The sequence below is a fragment of the Salvelinus alpinus genome, chromosome 6, assembly GCF_045679555.1.
Source record: "Salvelinus alpinus chromosome 6, SLU_Salpinus.1, whole genome shotgun sequence".
Classification (NCBI taxonomy): domain Eukaryota; kingdom Metazoa; phylum Chordata; class Actinopteri; order Salmoniformes; family Salmonidae; genus Salvelinus; species Salvelinus alpinus.
The window spans coordinates 49,289,469-49,306,814 of NC_092091.1; the positions used below are offsets into that span (position 1 = coordinate 49,289,469).

At 51.0% G+C, this 17,346-nt stretch overlaps 1 protein-coding gene across 2 annotated transcripts in view; it reads right to left on the bottom strand.

Moving 5' to 3' along the window:
- LOC139578784 (SH2B adapter protein 1-like) overlaps positions 1–17,346 on the bottom strand; it is an 82,761-nt gene that overhangs the window by 60,574 nt on the left and 4,841 nt on the right. For both annotated transcript variants that reach the window (XM_071406799.1, XM_071406800.1), the window contains exons 3-9: positions 17,146–17,247; positions 16,707–16,798; positions 16,422–16,504; positions 11,950–12,096; positions 11,566–11,771; positions 7,244–7,418; positions 5,081–5,171 (exon numbers count right to left, since the gene is read on the bottom strand). In XM_071406799.1, coding sequence (XP_071262900.1) covers positions 5,081–5,171; positions 7,244–7,418; positions 11,566–11,771; positions 11,950–12,096; positions 16,422–16,504; positions 16,707–16,798; positions 17,146–17,247 — 896 coding nt within the window. The remainder of the gene's footprint in view (positions 1–5,080; positions 5,172–7,243; positions 7,419–11,565; positions 11,772–11,949; positions 12,097–16,421; positions 16,505–16,706; positions 16,799–17,145; positions 17,248–17,346) is intronic.

Sequence of the window (17,346 nt, forward strand, 5' to 3'; positions counted from 1 at the left end):
GTGCTGAACCACGTCTCCCCCTCTCTCGCGCTCCGCCACGTCTCCCTCTCTCTCGCGCTCCGCCACGTCTCCCCCTCTCTCGCGCTCCGCCACGTCTCCCCCTCTCTCGCGCTTGCCACGTCTCCCCCTCTCTCGCGCTTGCCACGTCTCCCCCTCTCTCGCGCTTGCCACGTCTCCCTCTCTCTCTCTCCCACTCCGCCACGTCTCCCTCTCTCGTGCTGAACCACGTCTCCCCCTCTCTCGCGCTCCGCCACGTCTCCCCCTCCTGCGCTCCGCCACGTATCCCCATCCCGCGCTCCGCCACGTCTTCCTCTCTCTCTCCGCCACGTCTCCCTCTCTCTCTCTCGCGCTCGCTCCACCACGCCTCCCTCTCTCTCGCTCCACCACGTCTCCCTCTATCTCTCGCTCCACCACGTCTCCCTCTATCTCTCTCTCCACCACGTCTCCCTTGATCTCTCGCTCCACCAAGTCTCCCTCTCTCTCGAGCTCCGCCACGTCTCCCCATCACGCGCTCCGCCACGTCTCCCCCTCACGCGCTCCGCCACGTCTCCCCCTCACGCGCTCCGCCACGTCTCCCCCTCACGCGCTCCGCCACGTCTCCCCCTCACGCGCTCCGCCACGTCTCCCCCTCACGCGCTCCGCCACGTCTCCCCCTCACGCGCTCCGCCACGTCTCCCCCTCACGCGCTCCGCCACGTCTCCCCCTCACGCGCTCCGCCACGTCTCCCCCTCACGCGCTCCGCCACGTCTCCCCCTCACGCGCTCCGCCACGTCTCCCCCTCACGCGCTCCGCCACGTCTCCCCCTCACGCGCTCCGCCACGTCTCCCCCTCACGCGCTCCGCCACGTCTCCCCCTCACGCGCTCCGCCACGTCTCCCCCTCACGCGCTCCGCCACGTCTCCCCCTCACGCGCTCCGCCACGTCTCCCCCTCACGCGCTCCGCCACGTCTCCCCCTCACGCGCTCCGCCACGTCTCCCCCTCACGCGCTCCGCCACGTCTCCCCCTCACGAGCTCCGCCACGTCTCCCCCTCACGAGCTCCGCCACGTCTCCCCCTCACGAGCTCCGCCACGTCTCCCCCTCACGAGCTCCGCCACGTCTCCCCCTCACGAGCTCCGCCACGTCTCCCCCTCACGCGCTCCGCCAAGACTCCCCCTCACGCGCTTCGCTACGTCTCCCCCTCACGAGCTCCGCCACGTCTCCCCCTCACGAGCTCCGCCACGTCTCCCCCTCACGAGCTCCGCCACGTCTCCCCCTCACGCGCTCCGCCAAGACTCCCCCTCACGCGCTCCGCCAAGACTCCCCCTCACGCGCTTCGCTACGTCTCCCTCTCACACTCCGACACGTATCCCTGTCTCTCGCGCGCCTGCTCCACCACATCTCCCTCTCTCTCCCGTGCTCCGCCATGTCTCCCTCTCTCTCTCCCTCCGTCTTTCTCTCTCGAGCTCCGCCACGTCTCCCACACTCGCGCTCCGCCACGTCTCCCACACTCGCGCTCCGCCACGTCTCCCACACTCGCGCTCCGCCACGTCTCCCACACTCGCGCTCCGCCACGTCTCCCACACTCGCGCTCCGCCACGTCTCCCACACTCGCGCACCGCCACGTCTCCCACACTCGCGCACCGCCACGTCTCCCACACTCGCCCTCCGCCACGTCTCCCACACTCGCGCTCCGCCACGTCTCCCACACTCGCGCACCGCCACGTCTCCCACACTCGCGCACCGCCACGTCTCCCACACTCGCGCACCGCCACGTCTCCCACACTCGCGCACCGCCCGTCTCCCACACTCGCGCTCCGCCACGTCTCCCCCTCCTGCGCTCCCCCACGTATCCCCATCCCGCGCTCCGCCACGTCTCCCCCTCACGCGCTCCACCCCGTCTCCCCCTCACGCGCTCCACCACGTCTCCCCCTCACGAGCTCCACCACGTCTCCCCCTCACGCGCTCCACCACGTCTCCCCCTCACGCGCTCCACCACGTCTCCCCCTCACGCGCTCCACCACGTCTCCCCCTCACGCGCTCCACCACGTCTCCCCCTCACGCGCTCCACCACGTCTCCCCCTCACGCGCTCCACCACGTCTCCCCCTCACGCGCTCCACCACGTCTTCCCCTCACGCGCTCCACCACGTCTCCCCCTCACGCGCTCCACCACGTCTCCCCCTCACGAGCTCCACCACGTCTCCCCCTCACGAGCTCCACCACGTCTCCCCCTCACGAGCTCCTCCACATCTCCCCCTCACGCGCTTCGCTAAGTCTCCCTCTCACACTCCGACACGTATCCCTGTCTCTCGCGCGCCTGCTCCACCACATCTCCCTCTCTCTCCCGTGCTCCGCCAAGTCTCCCTCTATCTCTCTCTCTTGCGCTCCGCCACGTTTCCCCCTCTCTCCCTCTCCACACCACGTCTCCCTCTCTCGCGCTCCGCCACGTCTCCCACTCTCTCTCTCGCGCTCCGCCACCCTCTCCGCCACGTCTCCCTCTCCGCCACGTCTCCCTCTCTCTCGCGCTCCGCCACGTCTCGCCCTCTCTCTCTGTCGGCAACATCTCCCTCTCCCTCGCTCCGCCACGTCTCTCTCTCTCTCGCGCTCCGCCACGTCTCTCTCTCTCTCGCGCTCCGCCACATCTCCCACTCTCTCTTGCCCTCCGCCACCTCTCTCTTGCGCTCAGCAACAGCTCCCTCTCTCGCGCTCAGCCACGTCTCCCCCTCTCTCCCTCCACCACGTCTCCCCTTCACGCGCTCCGCAACGTCTCCCTCTCACACTCCGCCACGTCTCCCTCTCACACTCCGCCACGTCTCCCTCTCTCTCTCTTGCGCCCGTTCCACCACGTCTCCCTCTCTCTCATTCTCCGCCACGTCTCCCTCTCTCTCTCTCCCTCTTTCTCTCTCGAGCTCCGCCAAGTCTCCCTCTCTCTCTCTCTCTTGCGCTCCGCCACGTTTCCCCCCTCTCTCCCTCTCCACGCCACGTCTCGCGCTCCGCCACGTCTCCCACTCTCTCTCTCGCGCTCCGCCATGTCTCCCACTCTCTCTCCGCCATGTCTCCCACTCTCTCTCGCGCTCCGCCATGTCTCCCACTCTCTCTCGCGCTCCGCCATGTCTCCCACTCTCTCTCGCGCTCCGCCATGTCTCCCACTCTCTCCCGCGCTCCGCCCCGTCTCTCTCTCTCTCTGTCACACACACTCGGTCTCTCTCTCACACTCGGTCTCTCTCTCTCTCACACACTTGGTCTCTCTCTCTCTCTCACACTCGGTCTCTTGCTCACGCTCACACTCGGCCTCTCTCTCGCCGTTTCTCGCCGTTTCTCTCTCTCTCACACACACGGCGTCTCTCTCACACCCGGCGTCTCTCAAACCCGGCGTCTCTCTCACACCCGGCGTCTCTCTCTCACACCCGGCGTCTCGCTCACACCCGGCGTCTCGCTCTCTCTCACACCCGGCGCCTCGCTCTTTCTTACCCGGCGTCTCTCTCTCTATCACCCTCGGTGTCTCCCTCTCTCACCCTCGGTGTCTCTCTTTGTCGCTCACCAGCTGTCTCTCTCACACTCAGTCTCTTGCTCACGCTCAGTCTCTTGCTCACGCTCAGTCTCTTGCTCACGCTCTGTCTCTCTCTCTCACGCTCTGTCTCTCTCTCTCACGCTCTGTCTCTCTCTCTCACGCTCTGTCTCTCTCTCTCACGCTCTGTCTCTCTCTCTCACGCTCTGTCTCTCTCTCTCACGCTCTGTCTCTCTCTCTCACGCTCTGTCTCTCTCTCACACGCTCTGTCTCTCTCTCACACGCTCTGTCTCTCTCTCTCACGCTCTGTCTCTCTCTCTCACGCTCTGTCTCTCTCTCTCACGCTCTGTCTCTCTCTCTCACGCTCTGTCTCTCTCTCTCACGCTCTGTCTCCCTCTCTCACGCTCTGTCTCTCTCTCTCACGCTCTCTCTCTCTCTCTCTCACGCTCTCTCTCTCTCTCTCACGCTCTCTCTCTCTCTCTCACGCTCTCTCTCTCTCACGCTCTTTCTCTCTCTCACGCTCTGTCTCTCTCTCTCACGCTCTGTCTCTCTCTCTCACGCTCTGTCTCTCTCTCACGCTCTGTCTCTCTCTCACGCTCTGTCTCTCTCTCACGCTCTGTCTCTCTCTCTCACGCTCTGTCTCTCTCTCTCTCACGCTCTGTCTCTCACACACTCGGTCTCTCACACACACTGTCTCTCTCTCTCTCACACTGTGTCTCTCTCTCTCTCTCTCTCTCACACACACTGTCTCTCTCTCTCTCACACTCTGTCTCTCTCTCTCTCACACTGTCTCTCTCTCTCTCTCACACTGTCTCTCTCTCTATCTCTCACACTGTATCTCTCTCTCTCACACACTCGGTGTCTCTCTCTCTCACACACTCGGTGTCTCTCTCTCTCACACACTCGGTGTCTCTCTCTCACACACTCGGTGTCTCACACACACTGTCTCTCTCTCTCTCACACTCTGTCTCTCTCTCTCTCACACACTGTCTCTCTCTCTCTCTCACACACTGTCTCTCTCTCTCACACTGTCTCTCTCTCTCTCACACACTCGGTGTCTCTCTCTCTCACACACTCGGTGTCTCTCTCTCTCACACACTCGGTGTCTCTCTCTCACACACTCGGTGTCTCTCTCTCACACACTCGGTCTCTTTCTATCCCACACTCTCGGTCTCTCTCTCTCACACTCTCGGTCTCTCTCTCTCACACTCTCTCACACTCTCGGGCTCTCTCTCATCTCACACTCGGGCTCTCTCTCATCTCACACTCGGTCTCTCTCTCTCTCTCTCTCTCTCTCGGTCTCTCTCTCTCTCTCTCACACTCGGGCTCTCTCTCATCTCACACACTCGGTCTCTCTCACACACTCGGTCTCTCTCTCACACTCGGTCTCTCTCTCACACTCGGTCTCTCTCTCACACTCGGTCTCTCTCTCACACTCGGTCTCTCTCTCACTCTCCCTCTCCCTCTCTCACTCTCTCACACACACACACACACTCGGTCTCTCTCTCTCTCTCTCTCTCACACTCGCTCTCTCTCTCTCACACACTCGCTCTCTCACACTCGGTCACTTTCTGTGGAGTCTGGTCTCACTTACACACAGTCAGAGATGGGGGTTGATGGAGAGTCAAGGTGGCGCGTGGGGATGACATCACAGACTGTGGGCCGGCTGCTTGCCCTGTCCCGGCCTGCGAAGAATGACCCAACGAAAACAAAATAACAGAGACAGCCAATCAGAGCTCTGGAAGACACAGGAGAGGGGGGGGGAGGACAGAAAGAATGGTGTAGAAGGAGAGGAGGTAGAGTGCTAGGGGCAAGGGGAGGGTAGTAGGGGCAAGGGGTTGATTTGGAATTGTGTGTGAAGGGAAAGGGGGGGGGGGGGGCAGTTGTGTTGTAATGAGCAGGGGTGTATGGGTGGGAGCATCAGTGCAAATTGATGGGACCAAGCCATGCGGAGCCACTCCAGTGTGTGCGTGTGTGTGCGCGCGCATGTAAGCACGCATGCTGTAGTGCAGGGACGTCGCTAGGCAACCGTTTCATCGCATCTTAAACTTCTTACCGGGCGGGCACTAGGACCTGGGGGAGGCTGCTGCTGGCGCTAGTGACTGTTAGGCCTACTTGTAGCTAACATTTTGGTTAACGTTAGCTACTTCTGTGGCTTGAGACTGCTAGCTAACAGTAAACAGACAGGAAAAGGCTCTGACAGGACGGATTCATGCAGATAGGCTACGATGTGAATTTGTGGTAAGTTAGAGAGAGAGTATTCACTACTATAGACTTTGGTCATAATCAAAGCTTTGATAACCAATACGTGTTTATGTGAGGCTGCCTGTAAGTTACAGTGTAACAGACGTTACGAGTTAGCTAACGGTAAAATTAACGGTGTCTTTTAAAATCGACATAAGTTATGTGGCGATGATATCTAATTAACGTTGCATTTAATATCGTTTTGCTATCTGTGCCAGGCTATAAATGAGACAGATGACGTAACATCATGCACATATATTTTCATAATCAATTGCTTTCATTCAGTAGGCCATTGCAAAACAATTATCAGTGGGTCATGCGTAGAAAAGGTGACATAGTGTTGATCACAATGTCATTGTATTATCCTCAATTTCTCAACTGTAGGCTAGCTAACGACTAACGTTAGATGGATATACGGAAATTATTCAAGAGGGGCAGTGCCAGCAGCTCCGCCGAAGGCCAATCCGGTGAGAAATGAAGATGTTACCAGTTCAAACAAAAATAGAAGGTACACTTTGATGCGTCCATCCACAAAATATGGCATCAAAAGAGAAGCAGTTCTGTAATATAGGTTGTAATATTTGTTTGGGATCTTACTTTTTTTTTTTTATCAGATTTTATTCCAAATGATTTTCCAGTTATTCTTTATTTTGTTTAGCTCATTAGTTGAATTTAGTTTTGTTCCATTGTGGACGATACTGTTTAAGATGTTCCGTGTGTCTGAATTATTGGGTTAATTTTGAGAAACAATTAACAAAAGGGTGACATGTAAATAAAGGTTTTTTTCTAATGGTATAATATGACCTGCATGTCTTCTCAGTTCTCTCTCTCTCAAAATAAAATCCAAAACGTATTGTGGCTACATAGTACAGCCATTTTTGCACCTTTTGTTGGTGTTGGATGGATGGGGACAGAGTGGTTAGAATTTAAGTTAGTCATATTAGATCAGTGTCTAACACAAACTTAGCCAACCTTGACCAAAAATAACCTTCTTTTGATAGATTTTGCACCCATTATTACTCTAAAAAGACATGATGAAAATACGTTTTGGGGGCTTTAAAAAAAATCCTGGGGGGGTATGCACAGACCCCCTACAAACGGCTTAGCCCCCCTATACATGAATCTCTAGTGACGTCCCTGCTGTAGTGGACACAGGATGAGGATGCAAAGCAGCTAGTCTTATGTTATAATGACATTGGCAGAAACATCATGCAGTGGCCATGTTTTAGCACACACAACATTACTTATGGCCTGTACACACACACACACACACACACACACACACACACACACACACACACACACCTGATCTTCAATGGGATGACACACACGCACACTGTATTGATTCACTGGCGTAATAGCATAGTGTAAGCCAATCATAATTCATAAAACACATACACCAGACATACAAGGTACATACAACACCCAAGACTTGCCTTTAGAGGCCAGTGTAAACCCAGTGCAGTTGCATCCTAGTGGAACATCCTGTGACCTTCCACCCCTGACCTGTTACCTGGCTGCCGGACGGCGGTGGCTCCCACAAAGCTGATGAGGGTGACGTCCGAGGCACCCCCAGACTCCAGGGGGATTGGGTGAACCCGGAAGTGCTCCAGCATGTCGAATATGGACTGGAACCACAGGTGCTGCACCCGGCACTGGCCGTCCTCGTTCAGAGATAGACGCAGGTGCTGCAGCGGACAGAGAGAAGGGAGAGAGAGGGAGGGAAGAGAAGTATGCAGAGAGAGAGAGAAAGTGGAAAAGGGAGGTATGGGGGGAGAGAGAGAATGAGAAGGGGGATAGAGGGAAGGAGAAGGGGGAGAGACGAAAGAAGGGAGAAGAGAGGGGGATATGGGTAAGCCTTGGATGCTACTTAGCAGGTGTGATCTCGCGCTCTGTGGCCGATGTGAGCAAAACGTTTCAACAGGTTAACAATCACAAGGCCGATGGGCCAGATGGAATACCACTGCGCGTTCTCAAAGACTGCGCAGACCTCGTCCCAGTCTGTAATCCCAACATGTTTCAAGCTGACCACCATTTTCACAGTTCCAAAGAGCTCCAAAGTAACCTGCCTAAATGACTATCACCCTGTAGCACACGCATCTGTAACTATTAAGTGCTTTGAAAGGCTGGTCGTGACACACATCAACATCATCATCCCAGACACCCTAAACCCACTCCAATACACAGATGATGAAATCTCAATTGCACTTCACACTGCCCCCTCCTACCTGGACAAGAGGGGAAATAACTTTGTGAGAATGGGCTACAGCTCAACGTTCAACACCATAGTCCCCTCCAAGCTCATCACCAAGCTTAAGACCCTGGGACTGAACCCCTCCCTCTGCAACTGGATCCTGGACTTACTGACGGACCGGCCCCAGATGGTGAGGTTAGGCAACAACACCTCTACCACGCTGACCCTCAACATGGGGGCCCCTCAGGGGTGTGTACTTAGTCCCCTTCTGTACTCCCTGTTCAACCACGACTGGTTGTGCCCGAGGAAGGCCGGAAAAATGCCCGAGGAAGGCCGGAAAAATTGCTAAAGACTCCAGCCACCAAAGTCATAGACTGTTCTCTCTGCTAACCGTCCAGCAAACAGTATCAGAGCATTGGCTCTCGGATGAACAGGCTCAGAGACTGCTAAATTGCCAGACTGCAAAAAATAGTCAATTAATGATACACAAACTAACTGCAATGCCTGTATCATGCACTGACCCTACGCACACTCACTATAAATACACACTTAGCCAAATACATCTAAACTCAGTTTTTCACAATTCCTGACATTTAATCCTAGTCAAAATTCCCTGTCTTAGGTCAGTTAGCAACATCACTTTATTTTAAGAATGTGAAATGTCAGAATAATAGTAGAGAGAATGATTTATTTCAGCTTTTATTTCTTTCATCACATTTCCAGTGGGTCAGAAGTTTACATACACTCAATTAGTATATGGACGCATTGCCTTTAAATTGTTTAACTTGGGTCAAACGTTTCGGGTAGCCTTCCACAAGCTTCTCACAATAAGTTGGGTGAATTTTGGCCCAGACAGAGCAGGTGTAACTGAGTCAGGTTGGTATGCCTCCTTGCTCGCACACGCTTTCTCAGTTCTGCCCACAAATTTTCTATAGGATTGAGGTCAGGGATTTGTGATGGCCACTCCAATACCTTGACATTGTTGTCTTTAAGCCATTTTGCCACAACTTTGGAAGTATGCTTGGGGTCATTGTCCATTTGGAAGACCAATATTTAACTTGCTGACTGATGTCTTGAGATGTTGCTTCAATATATCCACATAATTGTCCATCCTCATGATGCCATCTATTTTGTGAAGTGCACCAGTCCCTCCTGCAGCAAAGCACCCCCACAACATGATGCTGCCACCCCGTGCTCCACGGTTGGGACAGTGTTCTTCGGCTTGCAAGCATCCCCCTTTTCCCTCCAAACACAACGATGGTCATTATGGCCAAACAGTTCTATTTTTGTTTCATCAGACCAAAGGACATTTATCCAAAACATACGATCTTTGTCCCCATGTGCAGTTGCAAACCGTAGTCTGGCTTTTGTATTGCGGTTTTGGAGCAGTGGCTTCTTCCTTGCTGAGCGGCCTTTCAGGTTATGTCGATATAGGACTCGTTTTACTGTGGATATAGATACCTTGTACCTGTTTCCTCCAGCATCTTCACAGGGTCCTTTGCTGTTGTTCTGGGATTGATTTGCACTTTTCACACCAAAGTACGTTCATCTCTAGAAGACAGAAAGCGTCTCCTTCCTGAGCAGTATGATGGCTGCGTGGTCCCATGGTGTTTATACTTGCGTACAATTGTTTGTACAGATGAACGTGGTACCTTAAGGCATTTGGAAATTGCTACCAAGGATGAACTAGACTTGTGGAGGTCTACAATTTTCTTTGAGGTCTTGGCTGATTTCTTTTGATTTTCCCATGACGTCAAGCAGAGGCACTGATTTTGAAGGTCTTAAAATATATCCACAGGTACACCTCCAATTGACTCAAATTATGTCAATTAGCCTATCAGAAGCTTCTAAAGCCATGACATCATTTTCTGGAATTTTCCAAGCTGTTTAAAGGCACAGTCAACTTAGTGTATGCAAACTTCTGACCCAATGGAATTGTGATACAGTGAATTAATCTGTCTGTAAACAATTGTTGGAAAAATGACCTGTGTCATGCACAAATTAGATGTCCTAACCGACTTGCCTGAACTATAGTATGTTGACAAGAAATGTGTGGAATGGTTGAAAAACTAGTTTTAATGACTTCAACCGAAGTGTATGTAAACTTCCGACTTAAACTGTATATATTAACTAAGCAAAAAAAGAAACGTCCTCTCACTGTCAACTTAACATGCGTAAATATTTGTATGGAAAAAAGATTCAACAACTGAGACCTAAACTGAACAAGTTCCACAGAGATGTGACTAACAGAAATTGAATAATGTGTCCCTGAACAAAGGGGGATCAAAATCAAAAATAACAGTCAGTATCTGGTGTGGCCACCAGCTGCATTAAGTACTGCAGTGCATCTGCTCCTCATGGACTACACCAGATTTGCCAGTTCTTGCTGTGAGATGTTACCCAACTCTTCCACCAAGGCACCTGCAAGTTTCCAGACATTTCTGGTGGGGAATGGCCCTAGACCTCACCCTCCGATCCAACAGGTCCCAGACGTGCTCAATGGGATTGAGACCCGGGCTCTTCGCTGACCATGGCAGAACACTGACATTCCTGTCTTGCAGGAAATCAAGCACAGAACAAGCAGTATGGCTGGTGGCATTGTCATGTCAGGATGAGCCTGCAGAAAGGGTACCACATGAGGGAGGAGGATGTCTTCCCTGTAACACACAGCGTTGAGATCACCTGCAATGACAACAAGCTCAGTCCGATAATGCTGTAACACACCGCCCCAGACCATGACGGACCCTCCACCTCCAAATCAATCCCACTCCAGAGTACAGGCCTCGGTGTAACGCTCATTCCTTCGACGATAAATGCGAATCCGACCATCACCCCTGATGAGACAAAACCGCAACTCGTCAGTGAAGAGCACTTTTTGCCAGTCATGTCTGGTCCAGCGATGGTGGGTTTATGCCCATAGGCGACGTTGTTGCCGGTGATGTCTGGTGAGGACCTGCCTTACAACAGGCCTACAAGCCCTCAGTCCAGCCTCTCTCAGCCTATTGCGGACAGTCTGAGCACTGATGGAGGGATTGTGCGTTCCTGGTGTAACTCGGGCAGTTATTGTTGCCATCCTGTACCGGTACCGCAGATGTTCGGATGTACCGATCCTGTGCAGGTGTTGTTCCACATGGTCTGCCACTGCGAGGATGATCAGCTGTCCGTCCTGTATATATATATACACACACACACACACACACACTACATTGACACTCCCACACAAAACCAAAACACACACACATTCACTACATACGCACACACACAGAACACCTACACGCAGACGGACAACACAAACACGTAACTTGCTGCGGCTGCTCTGTTCTTTATTTTACTCTAATTATTACTCTTATTATCTATCCTGATGCCTAGTCACTTTACCCTGCCTTCATGTACATGTCTACCTCAAACACCTCGTACCTCTGATCTGGTACTGGTACTCCCTGTATTTAGCTCCATTCTTGAGTATTTTATTGTATTCCTCTTTTTACCATTTCATTTTTTATTTTAAAAACGCTGTATTGTTGGGAAGGGCTCGTAAGCAAGCATTTCACGGTAAAGTCCACACCAGCTGTATTTGGCGCATGTGACAAATAAAATCCGATTTCATTTGACACACACTCTCCCTCTCCTGTCTCTTGTACCTTGGCCTTGCCCTGGAAGTTGAAGGTGAGGACGTACTCCCCGCGGCGTGTCTCGCTCTGGCGCACAAGGAAGACACCGTGGCTGGCCATACCCCCCGCCAGCACCAGCTGGGCCGCCTTGAGGCGCGACAACGTCCCGTGGAACCACTGGCACTCGCTCAGAGGGTGCTCCACCGCCTCCACCACGTCTGAGAACAGGAAGGAGCCTGGGAGGTGAGGAGGGATGAGGGGAATGATGGATGAGGGGAGGAGGGATTTGGGGAGTGATGAAAAGATTAGACAAAAAAAAGGTGTCACCAGACTTGCACTGTACATTCACACAGGTATGTGTGTTTGTGCAAGCGTTTGCGTGTGTGTGCTAACTGTGTAAGTAGCAGCCTTCACCTGTGGCATCTGGCGTCTCCGCAAATGGTGTGCCCAGGCCGGCTCCGCCCCCGCGTCCGTCTGATTCGTCCAGAGGGGCGCGGGGCGGTAACTCTGGGGGGCGTGGGTCCATCAGCGGGGAGGAGCCGCCCACACCTCCATAACACACTGCAACAACAGGACAGGAGCAAAAACATCAGTCTTATTATTTAAGCAGACATAAACCTTATTCTTGTACTTTCAAATACCAACGGAACGTTGGACACATAGTTAAAACAACATTTGTCGTCTCGCTTTCTGTATCTGGTGTTAAGCGCTCTAACTGTATATTTGTAAAGCTGCAAAAAAATTGTGAAACACAGGGAAATCGTCACACAACAATCCCAAATGGGCTCCTAGATCCTATTCCCGTGCAGTCATATTTGAAAAGATTGGATAGGTAAGGAATATGGTAGTAGCTCCTCCTTACCTTATGCTACATGTCTGCTGTTTGTAGATTCTTACAGATTAAGTGTCTAAGGCAGTGGTCACCAACCTTTTCTGAGCCAAGTTCACTTTCAAAATGCAAGCCGAGATCTACAGCTCAGAACTGTTTCTAAAAATATATATATTTTTAAATGTAAGCCTATGCAACATTTACTAAATAAAAACAGTTCTGTATGAATGAGGTTTATTGCAGTCGGCCTGTAACGGAGGCCACTCTAGCGGTGGAAGTTTCAGTAAGGAGGCGATACGGGGCAAACTCAGAATGAGGTTGTTAATTTACAGCGGTGAGGTGAAGCCACCGGAAAACTGTACACTATGTACAAACAAAAATAACAAACATAACAAAAACTGGACCATAAACTGTAAAATGTATCAAATAATAAGTTGAGCTCCAAAGAAACCAAGCTTCAATCAATAGTTGAAAATATAGCGTTCAACCAGCATGGCAACCTTACCCTTGTCCTGTCTGCCCAACAATGAAATGGCAGGGTTTCAAGTACAATTCCCATCAGGTCTCACCTTGGACTGTACCATTTTAGACCAATCACAAATCAATGGTAACAGTTATCTTACATAAAGGCCTGAACAGCACAATAAACATATACTGAACAAAAAAATAAACGCAACATGTAAAGTGTGAAAAAAAAGATCCCATGTTCAAGAAAAAGCTTATTTCTCTAAAATGTTTTGCACAATTAGTACCCTGTCAGTGAGAATTTCTCCTTTGCCAAGATAATCCATCCACCTGACAGGTGTGGCATATCAAAAAGCTGATTAAACAGCATGATCATTACACAGGTGAGCCTTGTGCTGGGGACAATAAATTGCCACTCTAAAATGTGCAGTTTTGTCACAACACAATGCCACAGATGTCTCAAGCTGAGGGAGCATGCAAATGGCTTGCTGACTGCAGGAATGTCCACCAGAGCTGTTGACAGAGAATTTTATGTTCATTTCTCTACCATAAGCCGCCTCCAACACCTCTACATCCGGCTTCTTCATCTGCGGGATCATCTGAAACCAACCACACGGACAACTGATGAAACTGTGGGTTAGCACAACCAAAGAATTTCTGCACAAACTGTCAGAACCCGTCTAAGGGAAGCTCATCTGCATGCTCGTTGTCCTCACCAGGGTCTTGATCCGACTGCAATGGGCAAATGCTCACCTTCGATGGCCACTGGAGAGGTGTGCTCTTCACGGATGAAACCCAGTTTTAACTGTACCGGGCAGATGGCAAACAGCGTGTATGGCGTCGTATGGGCGAGCGGTTTGCTGAACGTTGTGAACAGAGTGCTCCATGGTGGCGGTGGGGTTATGGTATTGGCAGGGTAAGCTACAAACAATGAAGACAATTGCATTTTATTGATGGCAATTTGAATGCACAGATATACTGTGACGAGATCCTAAGACGAGATCCTGAGGCCCATTGTCGTGCCATTCATCCGCCGCCATCACCTCATGTTTCAGCATGATAATGCAAGGCCCCATGTCGCAAGGATCTGTACACAATTCCTGGAAGATGAAAATATCCCCTTTCTTCCATGGCCTGCATACTAACCAGACATGTCACCCACTGAACATATTTGGGATGCTCTGGATTGATGTGTACGACAGCGTGTTCCAGTTCCCTCCAATATCCAGCAACTTCGCACAGCCATTGAAGAGGAGTGGGACACAATTCCACAGGCCACAATCAACAGTCTGATCAACTCTGCAAAGGAGATGTGTCTCGCTGCATGTGGCAAATGGTGGTCACACCAGATACTGACTGGTTTTCTGATCTGTGACCAACAGATGCATATCTGTATTCCCAGTCATGTGAAATCCATAAATGATGGCCTAATGAATTCATTTCAATTGACTGATTGCCTTATATGAACTGTCAAATCTTTGAAATTGTTGCATTCATATTTTTGTTCAGTCTATTTAGGCAATGAATCAAACATTCCTAAATACAAATACATTTGGAACCCTGGATAATTAGAGCTCCTGAACACAGTTCTGTTTGACAATCTAATACTGTAACACCAATCAATGAAGTGGAAGAGGACAGAATATCCCGAAAATGTGATCGTGATAGCAGCAGGGGCTGCTTGATGGTGATGAGATGAGACACGCGGGTAAGATGGCAGACAAAAAAGTGGACTATCTCCTGAGTGAATATGGAATGGAGGATCTCACAGAATGTTTGGAAGAGCTTGAAGAGGAAATTGAACGTGACAAGCGTGAGGATGAATTAACTGTGGTGGCAGGTGCAGTGATGACTGCTGAGAAGAAGTTGAGTATAGAGGGAAGCAGTGTGGTGAGGAAGGTCGGCGTCAAGTCCATCAGATATGGAACCTGGCGAGAGTGAGGATGAAATACCTGCAGTGAGGACCGCTGAATTCGGACCTTGTCCCGAGGATGATAAGGATGATTCTGGCCCAGTGGGAGTGAGATTTGTAGAGCGAATGGATCCTTGTATTTTCTCTGATCCATATGTGGTGTCAGGTTGGGGACTGTTTAGTTGTTGAAGGTAACTCGGAGTGGTCTCGTGATGATTTATTGTGTTTCCTCCGCCCAGAGGGAGTGGGCGCTCCGGATTAGCATTAAGTGTTGAGGAGGAGCAGTTGAAATTGAAGATTCCCGGTGTCTAATGCCTGCCGTTTGGTGAGTTGTAGATCCAGTGGAGAGTGTGGGGAAACGGAGAAGACATTGTCTGTCATGCTGAGTTTTGATGCAGAGTCTTTGCCAGATAAGGTCATGGAAGGAAGTGTCAATTACCCCATGAGAGCTTTTGTTCCGAAAATAAAACAGTGTTTAAGGTGTCAAGTTTATGGGCATGTTGCAGCAGTGTGTCGGAGGGAGATGCCTAGATGTGAGAAGTGTACAGGAGGGCATGAGACGAAGGAATGTGTGGTATCGGTGGAGAAAGTAATGTGTGTTAGTTGTGGGGGTGCCATGGGGCTGGAGATCGGAGGTGTCCGGTGAGAGAAAGGGAGATTGAGGTTGCCAGGGTTAGAGTAGTACAGAAAGTGTCATATGCCGAAGCAGTAACATAAGAAAAGGCAGATAAGAAACATTAAATGCGTTGCAACAAACAAATGATTGCTGCCAAAACCAAATGAATTGCCGGCGGAACTCACAGCCTGCGTTTCTCTCTACATGCTACATCGGCAGCACCAAAAGGACAAGGCATCATACACATATTATATTCAATAAAGGAATGTGCATTTCATAAACCCACAAACCGTTTCCATGTTTGGTTGTACCTGCATCTGATGGTCAGTCTCAGCGGATGGAGGGAGAGAGTGAGCAGCAGAGGGTCCGCCTCTCACGGTCCCCGATCTCTCATTTTTCTCCAGTGAGACTGACCAGAGAGAGGGGACACAGTCTGATGACCAACCCCGAGTCACACAGCATTATTTCTGCCTCATGCACAAATTCATGTTGTTCCTATGACCAGAGAAAGTGAAATATTAGTCTACATTAAAATAGACACGACGAGCCGTTAATAATAAAAACGCAGGCCTATCGATACACTTTGCTACTCATTCACTGCAGCTGCAGTGCTGGTTGTAGTGCGAGTGTAAGTAGGAAGAAGTGCGTTTTATGTTTTGTAAAAGTGTTGAATCATAAAAACAGCAGCTATTTGCTGTATTCTTTGACAGTCTCTCTGGTCAGGATTTTAAAAGTTATTAAATCTCATTTAGGGTAGTATCAAACTTTGCTGTGGGGTAGTGGAAGCTGCTGATTTGAGCTATCCGATTGGCCAGCACAGTAGGCACACTTGATTTAGCTCTACAGGTCTGCCGGGTAGGCAGAGTTTGTTCCTTCAGACAAACTAAATGGTTCAAAATGGGAACACTTTGCCTACCCAGCGCACAGGGCAGCTGAATCAAATGCATTTACCACCAACAGCCAAAGGCAAAAAAAATATTGACTGGTTGGTATATACTGGTCTAAGAGTAGTGGCTTGGGGAGGTGTCTAGGGGTCGATTTGGGATTTGGGATGCCCCACTCACCTTGAGAGAGGCGGTCACTGAATTCTGGCGTTCCACTGATGTCCATGGGTCCCCCACACACAGCTTCTATGTCCTCCTGTTCACTGTAGAGTCAAGATACACAAAACTTGTTCTAGGTGGGACGTCACTTCTACTTCTGTTGACCTCATCAATAGTTGACAGACAGTGAATACAAGCATATACATGGTCCCTCTTAACTCTCACTCACTGCCCCCCCCTCCCTAATCACTGACTTGAAAGAAAACTCATGTGTTACATGTATTACTTAACACACAATTTGCTTACCTGATACATATACCGTTCCTGATGTCACTCAACCAGGCTCTCATCTGCACAGCGTCTCGCGTCTCAATCACATACTGCACCTGTCCCTCCAACTGACAGAGAGAAAGATAGGGTTAGCGAGAGAGTGAGAATGGGGGCAACAGAGAGAGGGGGTGAGAGAGAGGGAGGGGGGGTGAGAAAAAGAGAGAGGGAGGGGGGTGAGAAAAAGAGAGGGTGAGAGAGGGCGAGAGAAAGAGAGGGGGGGTGAGAGAGTGAGAGAGGGGGTGAGAGAGAGGTGAAGTGCGAGAGAGAGGGGGTGAGAGAAAGCGAGCAAGCCAAATACAAGTCAGTCTACAGATGCAAGCTGAACAGGAGCTGACTACCTGAATTAAATGAACTGAGAGAACAAGAGGAATTGAAAAAATTAAGGAAATGAAAGGATGGACAAATCAGAGTGTACCTGCAGGAGGAAGGTGTTCTCCTTGTCAGGCACCTCCAGGGCTGTGGTGCTCCTCACATCCACAATAGAGCAGCATGGGATAGTCAGCCTGGGCTTGGAGGACTGAGAGACAGTGGGACAGAGAAGAACATTGAATAAATAAGACACCATCTGTGCGCTCAGAGAAATTGTGCAATTTTCACATTATGCCTGCCAATGACA